The sequence below is a fragment of the Pholcus phalangioides genome, unplaced genomic scaffold (assembly GCF_987345545.1).
Source record: "Pholcus phalangioides strain wild (caught in Gottingen) unplaced genomic scaffold, Ppha-v1.0 ptg000003l_1, whole genome shotgun sequence".
Lineage (NCBI taxonomy): Eukaryota > Metazoa > Arthropoda > Arachnida > Araneae > Pholcidae > Pholcus > Pholcus phalangioides.
The window spans coordinates 8,013,068-8,029,349 of NW_028301596.1; the positions used below are offsets into that span (position 1 = coordinate 8,013,068).

Below are 16,282 nucleotides of genomic sequence, written 5' to 3' on the forward strand. Positions count from 1 at the left end.
TTAGATCATCCGGCTAACAAATTGATATACAAGGTGTCCCATAAGTATGCTAATACGGCCTTTATCTCATCAACCGTCTGTCATAGAGGTAAAGTTTGAATTTAAAAAAATGCTCAAAAGGCGTTCAAAAATTATCCTGTACCAGTTTTGAGGGTGAAGATTCTGTGTGTCCCAAAATAAAAAATTACATTTTTTACACGCCCCCCCTCCCCCTTCTCTAACTTCTAATTAGGAAATTTTTGCCCTGTATCTCTTGATGCCAACAATCCCATGTTTCTAAGTGCAATATTCGCTGAGATATTTTCGAATCCAAATATTGGAGGAAAGTTGAGAAAGAAAAGCATGAATGAGGGGAAAGAAGCGTTGTGCTGTTTTTTACCAACTTTTCTCCTTTTCGTTTGTGAATTCAAATATCTCATCGAATATTGCACTTAGAAACATGGGATTGTTGGCTTCAAGAGATACAGGGCAAAAATTTCCTAATTAGAAGTTAGAGAAGGGGGAGGGCGTGTAAAAAATGTTATTTTTTATTTTGAGACACACAGAATCTTCACTCTCAAAACTGGTACAGGATAATTTTTGAACGCCTTTTGAATATTTTTTAAATTGTAATCACACCTCTACGACGGACGATTGATGAGATAAAGGCCGCATTAGCACTTACAGGACACCCTGTATATTATCATCAAAAGTTATTTCATTATCATGAGATTTAGTGAGATGCTAATCCGCTTCACACACACAACGGCTACAGCCATTCAAAGGTAAAAGTCAATGATAAAACAAAAACAAAACCAATCGTTCTCCCTCTACCATTTACATATCTTTCTTGATCTTTCTGGTGGCAACACGATTTAATGATGTAAGTAAAAAAAAAAAACAACAAGAAAATTCACCCCGCCCTATAAATACCTGCATTTAAGAGCGATTCCCGTGTTTGTAAATATTAAGAAGAAGCATCAGACAGATGGCGCCAGGGGTGGATACGTTTTCGGCGTAGATGCAGAAGTACACAGCAAGGAGTTGGTGGTGGTGGGGGGGGGGGATTATTACACGTATCTACTGAACCTGGAGTTGTATATATACCTATTCATTAGGAATTTACTGAATGATTTATTATTAACTGTCTGAAAAGGCAAGGGGAGCAAAAAAAACCCGTGCCTTAAGGCTGTTTTTAGGCAGGGTGGTTCGGTGATAATCATGTTGTTTAGCCTCCATTTCACGCATTTGCTTATTTTCTTTTAACCTTAGGGCCATTCTGGAGATGAATACTATTAACTCATATACAAAAAAAAAAGCACTACCTTATTTATTTCTTGTTGAGTTCCTACTTTATACCAGATAATTTATATCCATAAAATAGAAATGTGTTAATTGTGTTAAAATTTATATCTCGTGGGAACAGCCACTCCCCTGGTCCATGGAACGCTGTTCGGAACGGAAAGTGTTCGTAAGTAGGGAGAGCGATTTTTTTCTTTGTAGACCCACCATATTCAACGGAGATATCCAGCCAATATCGCCAATAACGTGAGGCAGATTTATGATTTTGCCACGCTTCTCCAATTCTTGTCTAATTTTCTTAACTATTCATTTTTTCCCCTGCTATGCTTTCATTTAGAACAGGGTTCTTCAACTCGTGGCCACATTTGGCCCTAGGAGCTTTTCGTCGTGGACCACCGATCATTTTCAGAAAATGATTGAAAACATTGAAAAACTTTTAATTCTAGAATAAATGCATGAAATAATTCCAGAATAAACGAAAGAAATGTTTCTAGAATAAATGTACAAGAAATATTTCCAGAATAAATGCAAGATATTTCTAGAATAAATGAAAGAAATAATTCCAGAATAAATGAAAGAAATAATTCCAGAATAAATGAAAGAAATAATTCCAGAATAAATGAAAGAAATAATTCTCTATAGAATAATAGAAAAAATAATTCTAGAGTAAACGCAAGAAATATTTCTAGAATAAATGAAAGAAATAATTCTACAATTAACGAAAGAAGTAATCCCAGAATACGCGAAAGAAATAATTCCAGCATAAATAAAAGAAATAATTCCAGAATAAACGAAAGAAATGTTTCTAGAATAAATGTACAAGAAATATTTCCAGAATAAATGCAAGATATTTCTAGAATAAATGAAAGAAATAATTCCAGAATAAATGAAAGAAATAATTCCAGAATAAATGAAAGAAATAATTCCAGAATAAATGAAAGAAATAATTCTCTATAGAATAATAGAAAAAATAATTCTAGAGTAAACGCAAGAAATATTTCTAGAATAAATGAAAGAAATAATTCTACAATTAACGAAAGAAGTAATCCCAGAATACGCGAAAGAAATAATTCCAGCATAAATAAAAGAAATAATTCCAGAATAAACGAAAGAAATGTTTCTAGAATAAATGTACAAGAAATATTTCCAGAATAAATGCAAGATATTTCTAGAATAAATGAAAGAAATAATTCCAGAATAAATGAAAGAAATAATTCCAGAATAAATGAAAGAAATAATTCCAGAATAAATGAAAGAAATAATTCTCTATAGAATAATAGAAAAAATAATTCTAGAGTAAACGCAAGAAATATTTCTAGAATAAATGAAAGAAATAATTCTACAATTAACGAAAGAAGTAATCCCAGAATACGCGAAAGAAATAATTCCAGCATAAATAAAAGAAATAATTCCAGAATAAATAAAAGAAATAATTCCAGAATAAATAAAAGAAATAATTCCAGAATAAATAAAAGAAATAATTCCAGAATAAATGAAAGAAATAATTCCAGAATAAACTAAAGAATTATTTCTCTATAGAATAATAGAAAAAATAATTCTAGAGTAAACGCAAGAAATATTTCTAGAATAAACGAAAGAAATATTTCTAGAATAAATGCACAAGAAATATTTCTAGAATAAATGCACAAGAAATAATTCCAGAATAAATGAAAGAAATAATTCCAGAATAAATGAAAGAAATAATTCCAGAATAAATGAAAGAAATAATTCTCTATAGAATAATAGAAAAAATAATTCTAGAGTAAACGCAAGAAATATTTCTAGAATAAATGAAAGAAATAATTCTACAATTAACGAAAGAAGTAATCCCAGAATACGCGAAAGAAATAATTCCAGCATAAATAAAAGAAATAATTCCAGAATAAATAAAAGAAATAATTCCATAATAAATAAAAGAAATAATTCCAGAATAAATAAAAGAAATAATTCCAGAATAAATAAAAGAAATAATTCCAGAATAAATAAAAGAAATAATTCCAAAATAAATAAAAGAAATAATTCCAGAATGAATAAAAGAAATAATTCCAGAATAAATAAAAGAAATATTTCTGGAATAATTACGAGGAATATAATTCCAGACTAAACTAAAGAAATATTTCTAGAATAAATGAAAAAAATAATTCTAGAGTAAACGAAAGAAATAATTTCAGAATAAACGAAAGAAATAATTCCCCGAACATATTGACGAAAACTCAGAATTAATGAAAGAAATTTTTGAAATTTTGAAGCAAATAATTTCAGAATTGGTGAAGAAAAACTTATAAATCAATGCGAGAAATTAATTCGTTTCTTCTGATTGAAATTATTTCACAATCAATAAAAGAGTAATCACAAAATTATTGAAAATAAATTATTTCACGTTATCGAGAAGGAAAATAATTTCATAATTGCCAAAAATACATAATTACAGAATCATTTCACACGATTTCAGATTACAATTAATTTCAGCACTAATTAATTTTTTAAATCGGTAATTAAACAAAATCTTTTTCAAAATTAGTGAAAAAAATTATTTCAGAAATAACAGATAATTAATGAAAGAAATAATTTCAGAATAAATAAAAGCCTTCAATATTATTTTTGTCCCTGTTTAACTCGGGGGGGGGGGGCCCATTGACCCTTTCAATTAAGGAGACACTAAATTACATGAGTTTGTGTGACCCGCAGGCTTCCTGGGCAGTTTCAGTTTGGCCCGCCGTGTCTGAAAGTTGAAGACCCCTGATTTAGAAGCTTTTAAGGAAAAAAAAGAAAGAAAGAATAATTCTGGAAATCTCTGAAAAAGGAGGACAAAAAGGCCAATTTTTTAAAATACAGAAGGACGCTTAAAATGCCATCAAAAAGGAGGACGTCTGGTAACCCTACAACACATACGCGAGTATCCTGACATACACCCATTCGTTAGAAATTCCATAGGGAGAATATGGAAGAGGTGCATGTGCGGTTTAGTAATGGTGACCTCCAAAAAGCATTCAAATTGAAAAGAAATTGTTAAAACAGCATATAAAAGGTACTTCCTTTCGATATTTTAATTTTTTTTTAAAACAAAATATTCAACCCTTTAATGATTACGTAAATGGATGAAATTAATTCCGGCTCTCCTTTCTTTCCTTTTATCTATTTTCTCACCATCGCGAAGCTTTATGGAAACCCTATGAATGGAAGTTCTTTTATCCCCCCCCTCCTCGTTCTTTCTATACTCCTGTTTAGTGATTTACCCTCCCCCCCCCCCCCATGCCTGTAATGCATCTTCCCACTATATAGCTCTGAGAAAGGAGAAAAACAAATGGGGGAAGGTGAAAAGAGAAAGTGAAATATACTGTCACTAATATTTTTCCCTCTTTCTATTTCTAACATGCGAACAAGGAAACCGATACTTCAAATGCAGATTATCCAAATTTGATGCCAAAAGCCTGTACGTGAAGAGATTTAAAAAATTTAATTTTTTTTTTAGTTTGTTCGGATGAGGGGAGGCACAAGCCTCTATACCCTCCAAATCTCCTTGCGTACGCCTCTATGAGTGGGTGTATGGGAAGTAACAATCACATAAGACTAATTCCCGACCAAGGCATGCATTTTGTTTGCAATTTTTTCGCCAAGTACCACTAAGATCGAAGCAAGACTTCTTTTTTTTCAAGGCAGCCACTGCCGACTTACGGACTTTTCGAGTTGCGAATTGAAAGATTCTTAATGAATTATGTTTTGATTCTGAATGAATTATATTTGCGTTTTTTCAAAGAATTTATAAAAGATTTACTTCGGTGAAATTTGGCACAAATGTTTTAAGCTTCATTCCTGTGTCTGATCCCTTATTACAGAAATTCAAATTGTTTCCGATTGCGGTGTGTGTGTGGGGGGGGGGGGGGTTATTTCCATATCCGGACGATGCGTGAAACGGATTTTGGTAAAAGTCGGGGATTGGCCGATTGTCTGTATATTAGAAGTAAAATGAATCCTCTGTCTCTTTCATTAACTGGAAAAACCACGCCCATTGCAATTGTAATTGAGTCACTAACCCTTGATTATTTCTCCCCCTCCCCCCCCCCCAACTTTAATATTCGAGAGACAATGCAACGATTTAACGTTGATTTCGTGAATGAATTACGTTTCGTGTGTAACAAGCAAAGCACATACAGGTCACACTCCATTCTCCCAGACGAGGATTCGTCGATGAAGATTTTATTTTTATTTATTTTTCGTTTGAATAATGTATATCCGTAGTTTTATAGTCAGAGCCGTCCTTGGGGGTGTGCGACAGGCGTGGTCGCACCGGGCCCTACGGGGTTTTTTTTCGGGGGGGGGGGGCGCTTACTAAACGGAAAGGATATAATTTCAATATAAATTCTGAATTTTTATCAATTCTGGAAATCTGCATTTTTATCCAGGAAGAAACAATTCTGGAAATTTTCATTTATTCTGAATTATCATCCATTCTAAAACTCTGCATTATCAGGTGGAAAAAAATGATTCTGCATTTTCATGTAGGAAGAAATAATTGTGGAATTACTTATTATCTTTCATAAATTTTGAATTTCTACCTATTCTGGAATTAATTCTTTAATAAATTCTGAATTTTCCTCAATTCTGGAATCCTTTATTTCCCATCTAGAAAGAAATGATTCTGGAATTTCCTGCATTTTTATGTAGAAAGAAACAATTCTGGAATTTCGCATTTTTCACATTCATTCTGAATTGTTATCTATTCTGGAATTCTGAATTTTTGTCAATTCTGGAACCCTGATTTTTCATCCAGATAGAAACAATTCGGCGATTCCGCATTTTTATCCAGAAAGAAATAGCTCTAGAATTATTTATTATCTTTCATAAATTCTGAATTTCTACCTATTCTGGAATTGTTTCTTTAATAAATTCTGAATTTTCACCAGTTCTTGATTCATTTGTTTCTTGTGCATTTTCATGGGGGGCTGGAATGAAAGTGCCATGGACATTTTTCAGCATTCCTGTTACTAATTTTTTGATGCCGATTTCCCTGTTCTACACAGTATGTAAAATCGGGGCCTAAGGGACCTCGAAATTATTATGACGTTTCTGACCCGCTGTTATTTTCGCACCGGGTCCCCGCGTCTGGTAAGGCTGGCCCTGGGTCGAGTCAGAAGATAATTGTGATCACGTCCTCCTACTTTTGACATCAACAGCCGATGAAATAAAGCAAAAGTCGGAAGCTGGCGTGGTGTGAATATGATGGTGAAAGAAGTGAGTATATTCTGATAATGCATCAACTATTACCACTGTCGCAGTTTGAATGCGAGGGATTCATCGTATTTTAATGAAGGGGGGGTGGATGATTGCCGGCTGATCGCTGAGACCCGGTAGTTTGTAAAATGTTCGCGTGTTGTTGCCACTGGTGGGTATCGTAAATCCGTACTAAAAGCTAGTGCCACACTCATGTCCAGCAGCCGGGTCTAATAGTCATCCGCAAATATTTGCTTTCGATGTTTGCCTCCTCCTCCTTCTGCAATGAAGTACCAGTGGCATAGGCTGGCTACACACTGGCCCACCTTAGCCCAATGTTCCTTGATGGCGATTTTGGTAATCCGGCACGTCCTGGTCTGATACGTGCCGAATCAGCGAGAGTCTACCGTATTTTCGTCATTGAGAGGGACACTGCTTGGATACAAGTTATTCTGGATATTAACTGGTGGACTGGATATTAACTAATGTGAGTCGACTGTGTTAAGGAGCCTAGATATGGAAGCGGACTCATCGGTCTCGATCTTTTAACTAGGAATTCGTTTTGCCAATCCAAGTGACGTCAAAAATCGTTGAAAAACAAACAGCAGAAGAAGAAACAGTGATTAGCTACAGTGATAATAATAGCGTCACACTTTCCTTCAAAAATGGTTGACGAGTAAGCCTAGTATTTCAAAAGGCCCTCGACTGAGTCAGATTAAATAACTATTTTGCCCGTTTTTGGATAATGCTTCAAATTATTCTTAGGCCGGTATTACACTATAAAAGTTCGATAAAATCCCTTTTATAAAACTTGAAAAATCTAACCAATAAGGTTATTGGTTACATTCTAGAAATGCAATCGTTGACCTCATTGGCTGCATTTTTCAAGTTTTATAATAGGACTTTTATCAAACTTTTATAGTGTAATACCGGCCTTAGGGACGAACAGAAGGAATGCGTTCTTCAAACCAGTATCTGGTTCCATAATTCTGACTTGAGAGAACACTTTGCAAATTGAAGTATTATTTCCTACTACCCAAAAGCAGGTGTGTTTTCATTATATGTTCTCGTCTTTAAAATTATAACCTACACGTGAAGTGATCCCCAGGGCCTTCTTCTTTAGACGTGGGCAGGAGTCAATAAATACATCTCGCACCCATATTTACTTATGTAAATGTTGCTTGAGTTGATTGAAGAAGCTCCTACACACATAAACATACGCATGCAGATCGAGAGAGGTCGTTAATCCGAAATGTCACTAATTTTACAAAGAAGTGTGTGAGAATAAACAGTAGGTACTGTATATTCAGCGAATGATCTGTGAAAAATGTTACTTCGATTTATGGATTAAATCTGTTCTTTCCCCGCATATGCGACCCGCGGGTTGGATACCCCCTGCCCTAAAGCACATGGGTTTAAACAATATTTTAACACAATAAAGTATATTGTGTGAAATCATTGTGTGTCAATCTCCACAACAACTTTCAAGGCAAAAATTGCTCCCAACAATATACTCCACACAAGAATTGCTTTTCAACAACTCCTTATGCAAAGTTTTCACCAACGCTAAAGATTGAAATTTGTCTTCAACAATGCTCCAGACTGAAAAAGCTCTGGACAATTTTTTTTCCTGAAAATGCTTTTCCAACAATGTTTCGTGTAACGTTAACAATGCTGAAGACAAATTTGTTTTTAACAATGCTCCAGTGAATTTTTTCAACAATACTCCAGTGAATTTTTTCAACAATACTCCTGTGAATTTTTTCAACAATACTCCTGTGAATTTTTTCAACAATACTCCTGTGAATTTTTTCAACAATACTCCTGTGAATTTTTTCAACAATACTCCTGTGAATTTTTTCAACAGTACTCCTGTGAATTTTTTCAACAATACTCCTGTGAATTTTTTCAACAATACTCCTGTGAATTTTTTCAAAAATACTCCTGTGAATTTTTTGTTTACAATGCTCCAGACAATTTTTTTTCCGACAACGTTCCTGACAAAAATTGCTCTTCCTCAATGCTTCAGGCAAACATTTGTTTACACCAAATCACTCCGAAGCACAGTGAATTGTTTTGGAGCTTGCTTTCCAACAATGCTCTAAGCAAAATTTCGCCAATTACAGACGATAATGGGGGGTTTCCGACGAAACTCGAACCACCCTGTTTTTTGAATAGTGCAGTGATATAAATATTCTACTGAACAACAAACTAAAATTAATCGATATTGTCCAGGAAATCCTCGGGGAACCAATTTTTAACGGGAGAAAAATATCTTCAGCGCCCGCGGGCCAATATAACCCCTGCTCTCCCTACGTTATACTGACCTGAGAGTACGTACCCTTAAGCCAAAATCGGGTCCTGATCGTACAATAGTCAATGAACGCAGGAATAAATTGAAAAACAGACATTGTACATAAATGGTTACGCAGCGTGGAATGTATTCCCAAAGATACAAAAAAAAGGGCACCCAAACACATTCCGTCTGGTACAAGAAATTCCTTCCGTCGGCCACCCGCTTGCAAGGTATGACGATGATGATGATGAAAGTAATGAAAAAAAATGAGGGGGTATAATACAAAAAATATATAACAATAAAATAGTAATAATAAAATAGAAAGGGATCCCCGTTGTGGCGGGAAACGAGCCAACATCATCATCATTATATATATTTTTTTACCTCTACGTGTACAACATTTTCCCACCCAAAATGAAAGAAAAAACCTCAACCAATGGGGTGAATGGCGCCGAAGATCTCTGGTCCCTGATTGGTCAGACGGCTCTTTTACCCCCGCAGTCTGCCATTCTAAAATGTATTGTGACGTATGAGGATGGGGGGAAGGAAAAGGAGAGGGGAGAGAGAGAGGAAACAAGGCGGAAGGGAAGAGGATACGGTCGGCGTGGAGGGGAGCGGAGCAGGGAGAAAAAAGGTACCATACAGGAGGGAAGGGGGAGGGGAAAGGGGGAAAGCTCCGAGCGAAGCGGGAAACGACGCGTTTATATACTAGTTAGTGAGTGAGTGTCTGTCTATCCGTGAGGTTCTCGATCCATAAGCTCCCTGAAGAATCGGTTCGGATCCCAGTTTGGGAATCTTATTCCCATTCATACACTCACGCAAAACGAAGGAGAAAAAAAAAACAAACTTGATAACCGTGTTGTTTACCGCCTCTAATTATTGTGTGTATTTTTTTTGTTGAAGGAAAATAGAGGTGAAACCGCGTCAAGACCTTTCTGAGATACTGTACATATCCAGTGTCTTTTTTTTTTGTTTGTTTCTTTTTAAATTTTCGTGTTTGTGTGAATTTTAAAGAAATCCGAGTGAGAAACAAAACAGTGTTTTCAGTGAATACCGTGTTGTTGCGTATTATATATATTCGTATATATTTACGAACTTCTCTCAGACTCGGAAGAGAAAATGGATGCGAGTGGTGGGAGAGTTTTCAAGTTTACGAAGGTAAATATTGACATTGCTCTTTTATTTTACGGTGCTTTATTTTTATGTGCTTAAATTTTAAATTTATTAATAATTTATTGCAATTTAGGTTTTTTTTTTAATCTCTTGTTCGGAATTCGATTTCTTCATAAATTCCGCTTTGATTTTTTTTCTTGGGTCGGGAAATCGATTGCTGCCGTCTGCTCTGTTAATTGTAATACAGGCTTCATGCAGTTAATTCGAACTAGATTTCTTATCGTGTATTCTGCTTTAATTTTTTCGTGTGTTCGGGGAATTGGTTTCTGTCGTCTGATCATCCTGTCGTCTGCTCTGTTAATTGTAATACAGGCTCCATGCAGTTAATTCGACTGATTGGATGTCCATAATGGTCGATGATTTCACATTTATGATTGTTCACTGCTTTCCGTGGAATATAAATTGCATTCTTTTTTTCCAGCTTTATAAATGGCGCTCAGAATGTTTACCTATATCATGCAAGAGTGTTTTTCTATTGTTATAATGGTGATAATCAATCGCATAAGTCGGAAAAGAAGTACGTAACCATTGCTTGATTGTGGTAGTAACATTGTGATTGTTAAGTCTCGTGGTGATGAGTTTGATGGACCCAACGGCCGCAATTCGATACTCGGTCATACAGGACACATTAATTTATGTACCCGGCGAGCGTAGGCGCCAGAACTTAAGTGCCGAGGCCGTTTGAGGCCCCGGGTGATAGACCGGAGTTGTGCTCGGTATGAATGAATCAGCCCCCGCCCCAATTATTTCTGAGAAAACAATAATGTGCTGCCTCTTGCGTACGCACTTGAGTTCCGTATATACGGAACAAGCAGCAACTTTCAGCGCCCCCTTTCCCCCAATATTTTCTTCATGTCGGCGCCTCTGCCCGCGAGTGTTCGAAAAGGCAAATATACGCCCTTCATAGTCGGGGGCGCCAGCCCCGATGGAACCAGTTCCGGGGGGGGGGGGAGGTGCTCATGAAAATATGAGATCAGATTAACATTTTCGAGAATAAGCATGTAAACTGGTGGGAAAGTATTTCTAGACTCGGTAGGTGCATCAGAAAAATCACTTGGCACTAGGGGCTCCCATGATGCTTTTAAAGACAGCCCTGGATGGAACCCTAAACTTATTTAGGTTATTATTACGTGTAAATTTTGTTAATGGAGTACTTCCATTAGCGTTACATACTTAAGTGTATTGGTTTCGAATTACGATTTTTTTTAATGCTTACAATGTTTCATGAATGGATGGTTTTCTTACCTATTTCGGGACTTCCCGACTTTTAGACATGAAGACGCCCTTGACAAAACGGCAATTAGGGGAACCTTCCTGCTACTTAGTTCAAAGATGCTTGGTTCGTCAGTCAACATATGCACTCTCCAGCGTGGTCCAACCCTTCCGGATAAATGGCTTACATCCCACCAGGGACAGAGCCTGGACTACGACTGGCCTTTAAGTCAACATATGTTTAAATTTTGGGGCCTTGGGCAAATGCCCCACTTGTTCATGCTCTTCTTTGTAAGAGTCACTGTATACTCTGTTGTTGTTAAACCTAAGAAGAAAATTAGATTTCTTTTTGTAACATCAAACACACCACAATTGTGTGGTGGTGCTTCGAGTTTTTTTACTAGCTGAGATTATAGTACAGGGATGTACTAGACAGATCAAGCTCGTTTTGATGTGCAGGGCGTTAAATTCAGTCTTCCCATTAATTTGACGCCGCTGATTTGATATGGAGGAGCTGAGGTGCCGGAATGCATGTTTGATGAGAAATATTAATTCTGGGGGTCAAATGCTTTTCATTAGTACGCATGACTCGTGGTATTGTGTGTTACGAAACAAAATGGAAACGTTTGTTTGTTCTTCAAATCAGTGGTAATAATAAGCCTCAACCGAAGTGTGAACCGAAACACGCCAACCGTAAATATGTGTGCGTTGTGAGTTAGTGCGTGCGTGCGTCTTACTTTATGGAGGATATATCGATCCACTCCTCGTTTGTTCGATACAAGGGCAGAAAGAGAGGATGGATGACGATGCCTTGTAGAAAATTCGCTTCTAGTTATGGATTTTTTTTCCCGCTTTTTGACATTTACGGTTTTATTCTTTCTGTAGAATTTGAATCTATTTTTAAAAACGGGCTCGCATCCAGGTTTTTATATGCACCTCGTGGCGGTTTTAAGAGACAGAGAAAGGGGGGCTCTCGCATTTCCTGTAAAGAGACTCACTTGGCAGCAAAAGCACGCTCCAATGTTTGTTGATGATGTGCCGCTATAGTTTTCTCTGCCCGTGGGCGTGATGGCTTCACCCTATCGCCATCTGTCGGGCGAATGTAGCGTTTCTACTCATTTTTCATTAATAACACTAAAGAGGTAAATCCGGGTCTTCGTATATGTGTGTGTGTGTGTAACCTACACGCACATCAATTGCGTAACGTTTTGTTGAGCGAAAGAAAACACTGTTCTAGTTCTTCGTAGCAGTCTTTTTTTTTTGAATCAACCGGAAGTACTTCCGGAGTGAGAAGCTTCCCCCCCTCTTAATCATATTAATTATTCCTACATCATTTTCCGCTTTAATACAAAGTATTTGTATGTATTTTTAACTTTTTATTTCCTCTGTCTACTGTTATCATGTTTCTGTTCACAGATAACCCCTGCGGGGGAAAAATTAATTCCATTGTTTGAAGGTAAATTGCTCAACAATGCTTGGGAACGACATTTTATTGAATCATGGCCGCTGTGGGAAAATGGGACACGGGTCCGATGCGTTTTTATGAGAAAGGAGATTTTCCGGTGACACGGAATCGATTTTGTAACTCTTCCGGTACCGAAACAACTAGGGGGAAAACCTTAGTAGACTGACTCATGAAGAACAAGGGATAGGTTTGGTTGTGTGTGTCATGTGGAGGTAGAGTACTGGTCTTTGTGGTTTATTCGGTTTGGGACACAAGTGAACCACCGAGCCGTCCCATTTTTCACCATTAAAGAGCGTACGGGGGGGGGGGGGGCTAATAGCTTGCCATAGCCCGTGGCGGCAAGCTCGGAGGGGGTGACAGATTTGTGGAATAAATGGTCAAGAAAATTGGTAGAATGGGACAAGGACGGCGAAATCTCTATATTCCGCAGACGGTGAAAACATAAATCATATATCGTGTCTATGGAACGAAGTGCGAAAGCAGTGAGTGACCACAGTATCGGCCTAGAGTGTGTGCAGGCATGTGTGTGAGGCCACGACAGTGTCAAGCATTCGAGTGACCAAAACAGTATGCAAGCATTGGAGTTACCTAAAGAGCGAAGAACCAGGTCAGCGAGTGATAAAAAAAGAGTGTATGAGCTTAGGAGTGACCAAAGGATGCCAAGGAAGTGTGCTAGCAGGGAGTGACTTAGAGACAGACTTATTTGCAGAAGTGAGGGTCTCTGAGCGGGCTTTGCGAGAAATAAACGAGCTTTACCCGGTGCGGCAAATTTGAAAAATGAGTGGTCAAGACTGTAATTGGAGAAGAGGGACAAAATTTGTGTAGCCCACAGATGGCAAAATGGCCTCGGGAGGGTACGCATTGTTATTTACAATTTTGGCACTGATATGTAATTTGGCACTCAAATGGACATAATTAACGTACCGGGCTCGTTACAAGATGATTCTGCATTAATCCTTTTAATTCCCCCCCCCCCCCGAAATAGTAGCTTTAGTACGTCTATACCTAGTATAGACGTTATAGGTATCACTTTCCGTCACTTCCCGCAGACAAAACACAGTTTGTTTACATTTCGTTATTATGGGAAATTCGACCTCTACCCCGTCTGAGGTAAAAGGAATGCGGTCAGTCTGTTGCGGTCTGTGTGTGTGCGTGCGCGCGTGTAGCTGTCCTGCTGTTGCGGTCTGACCCAATCTGGGGGGGGGGAGGAAGGAGGCATGTTGCGAAATCAATCTTTTCATCTGTTTTATGTTTTTTTTCCTCTCTTGCTCTTCAGCTCAATTAACGATTTCCCGTTGATCTTGTTTCTTGATCGACTTGTTAGGTAGGTCTTCGGTCCCGACTGGTCTTCGATGTTGTTTTAATTACCGGTGTTTTGACTCTGCTGGTTCCAGAAATGCTTCCACCGCGAGAGTGAAATTTTATGGACTGGTATTGATTGCTTCAGGAGTCAGAGGTTTCCAACGTTTTATTGGCTCTCGTGGAACCCTTCCTTGATCGTTGCGAGACTGTTTCGCGGAACCCAAACGAAAATAAATGTACATGTGATAATTGCTTTTTTATTTTTTTTTGCAAAACCAATAAAACATATTTCTAGTTTTTGAATATCACGGAATTCAAGAAACATTTTCGTAAAACGCACGTGAAACCCTGGAGCTGCGCCTTCCGCGGAATAATTAGAAATTAGGTTTCAAGCAGTAATAAACGTGCTGTGTATTCCAGTAATTGAAATATCTCACAATTATTCTCACGAACTGGAATGACCAAATGTCTCTTGCGCTTTAATTTCAACAATGCATCTTTACACTTTGTTATCTTTGCTCTTCAATTGCAACAATGTCTTTTTCTGCTTCTATGTAAATAATGTATTTTAGTGCTTCCACGTCTTTTTCACTTCAAATGTCAACAATGCCTTTCCCTGCTTCAATGTCTTTACCTGCTTCAATGTCAACAATGTCTTTACCTGCTTCAATGTCAACAATGTCTTTACCTGCTTCAATGTCAACAATGTCTTTACCTGCTTCAATGTCAACAATGTCTTTACCTGCTTCAATGTCAACAATGTCTCCCTGCTTCAATATCAACAATGTCTTTACCTACTTCAATGTCAACAATGTCTTCCCTGCTTCAATGCCAACAATGTCTTTACCTGCTTCAATGTCAACCATGTCTTCCCTTCTTCAATGTCAACAATGTCTTTCCCTATTTCAGTGTCAACAATGTATCTTTGTGCTTTCTTGCTTTAGTGACAAGCTGACAACAATGTATCCTTCTCCTTCAATATCAACAATGCTTTCTGTGCTTCATCTATGACAGTCAGCCTTTTTTCATTGAAACGTTTGAATAGCAATTCTCTCATAAATGTGTTTAGCAACGTTCCCAGCAACAATTATTTCTTTACAATAGCGTCTCTGAAATCTATTGAACCAGTTTTTTTTTTGGTTATTTTTAGCTTCTTCAACAGTGCTCTGATCTAAAATGTCTTTTAACCCCCCCCCCCCTCCCTCCCTTTACGTACATGCAACTAGTTTTGATGATCTGCATTTGAAGTATCAGCGATAGATCTAAAATACTTATTTTCTTGTTCGCATGTTAGAAATAGCAGGGGAGGAAGATCAGTGCAGTGGATTTCTCTTTCGCCCTCGATCTTTCTCATCTTTAGTTTCATATTGATTATAAACTTCTAAAAATGAATGAAATAAAAACCGAAAATTAATGAAAGAAGAAACTAAGAATTGAACGAAAGAAATAAAACAATGTAATTTATTACCCGTTTCATTCAGGACCTTGGGCTCAGGTCCTGTAGGTCAAGGCACCACTGAAAAAAAATTACAAAATTTTGTTGAAGAATATTTAATAATCGTTTTTTAATTGAAAATAGACCCACAGGTCGCGAAATTGATCGGTTTTCCTTTGTTTATTTTGGGTGGCTGCTATAGGATGTGGGAACCTTAGGTAAAGAAATAATGTTAGAAATTATGAAATGATTGAAGTTCGGTTGAATACACTTCTCTAGTTGCATGAAATTTTTTCCCTTGCACTGTCGCAATATCTAAAATAATAATATTAATGAGAGAAAACCTTGAATGTGTGAAATGGAAAGCAAAAACAGTTGTTTACCAGAAATTGCATATTGACAGCTACTCAGCATAAGTTGGATTGATCGGTTTGGATCGATGTGAAATGTGTCGCGCCGAGCCGTCGAAAGACGTCTGACATTTGCAACACAACACCCTAGATTGACGAGTTCGAGTTCACTAAAGCCTTGTAAACATTTCACATACAGAAACACAACACGCACGCGCACACAAAAATAGTATACGCTCGGTGTGAGTGTTGCCACCGAAATTTATTTTTAATCGTAATTATTGTCGATATCATCACCATCCCTGTTTTCCTTGACCCGCGAGTTTTGTCAACTTTTGAGTATTACGTCACTATACGACGCGCCGCCGCCTGCCATTGACTTCACTGTCATTATGATGTTGGGTATTTTTAAACGTACTGCTGCTAGTCTTAATTCATATTCATTTGAGCAGGTTGCAGGTCCTGGGTATGGGCATGTGGTTTCTGTAAGAGAAAAATGATCGACCCCTTTATTACATCCCGTGACCGGAAATGACTTTTTTTCCCCCGCTTCTCTC

The 16,282-nt window shown here is 37.3% G+C and overlaps 1 protein-coding gene across 2 annotated transcripts in view; it reads left to right on the forward strand.

The window, feature by feature from the left end:
• LOC149087991 (sodium-dependent proline transporter-like) overlaps positions 1–16,282 on the forward strand; it is a 118,775-nt gene that overhangs the window by 69,008 nt on the left and 33,485 nt on the right. The window contains exon 1 of one of the 2 annotated variants that reach the window (XM_089243448.1): positions 9,503–9,946. The exons of the other annotated variant lie outside the window; for it this stretch is intronic. Coding sequence (XP_089099574.1) covers positions 9,908–9,946 — 39 coding nt within the window. The 5' untranslated portion in view covers positions 9,503–9,907. Of the gene's footprint in view, positions 1–9,502; positions 9,947–16,282 lie in introns of those variants that run through there. 2 annotated transcript variants of the gene reach the window in all.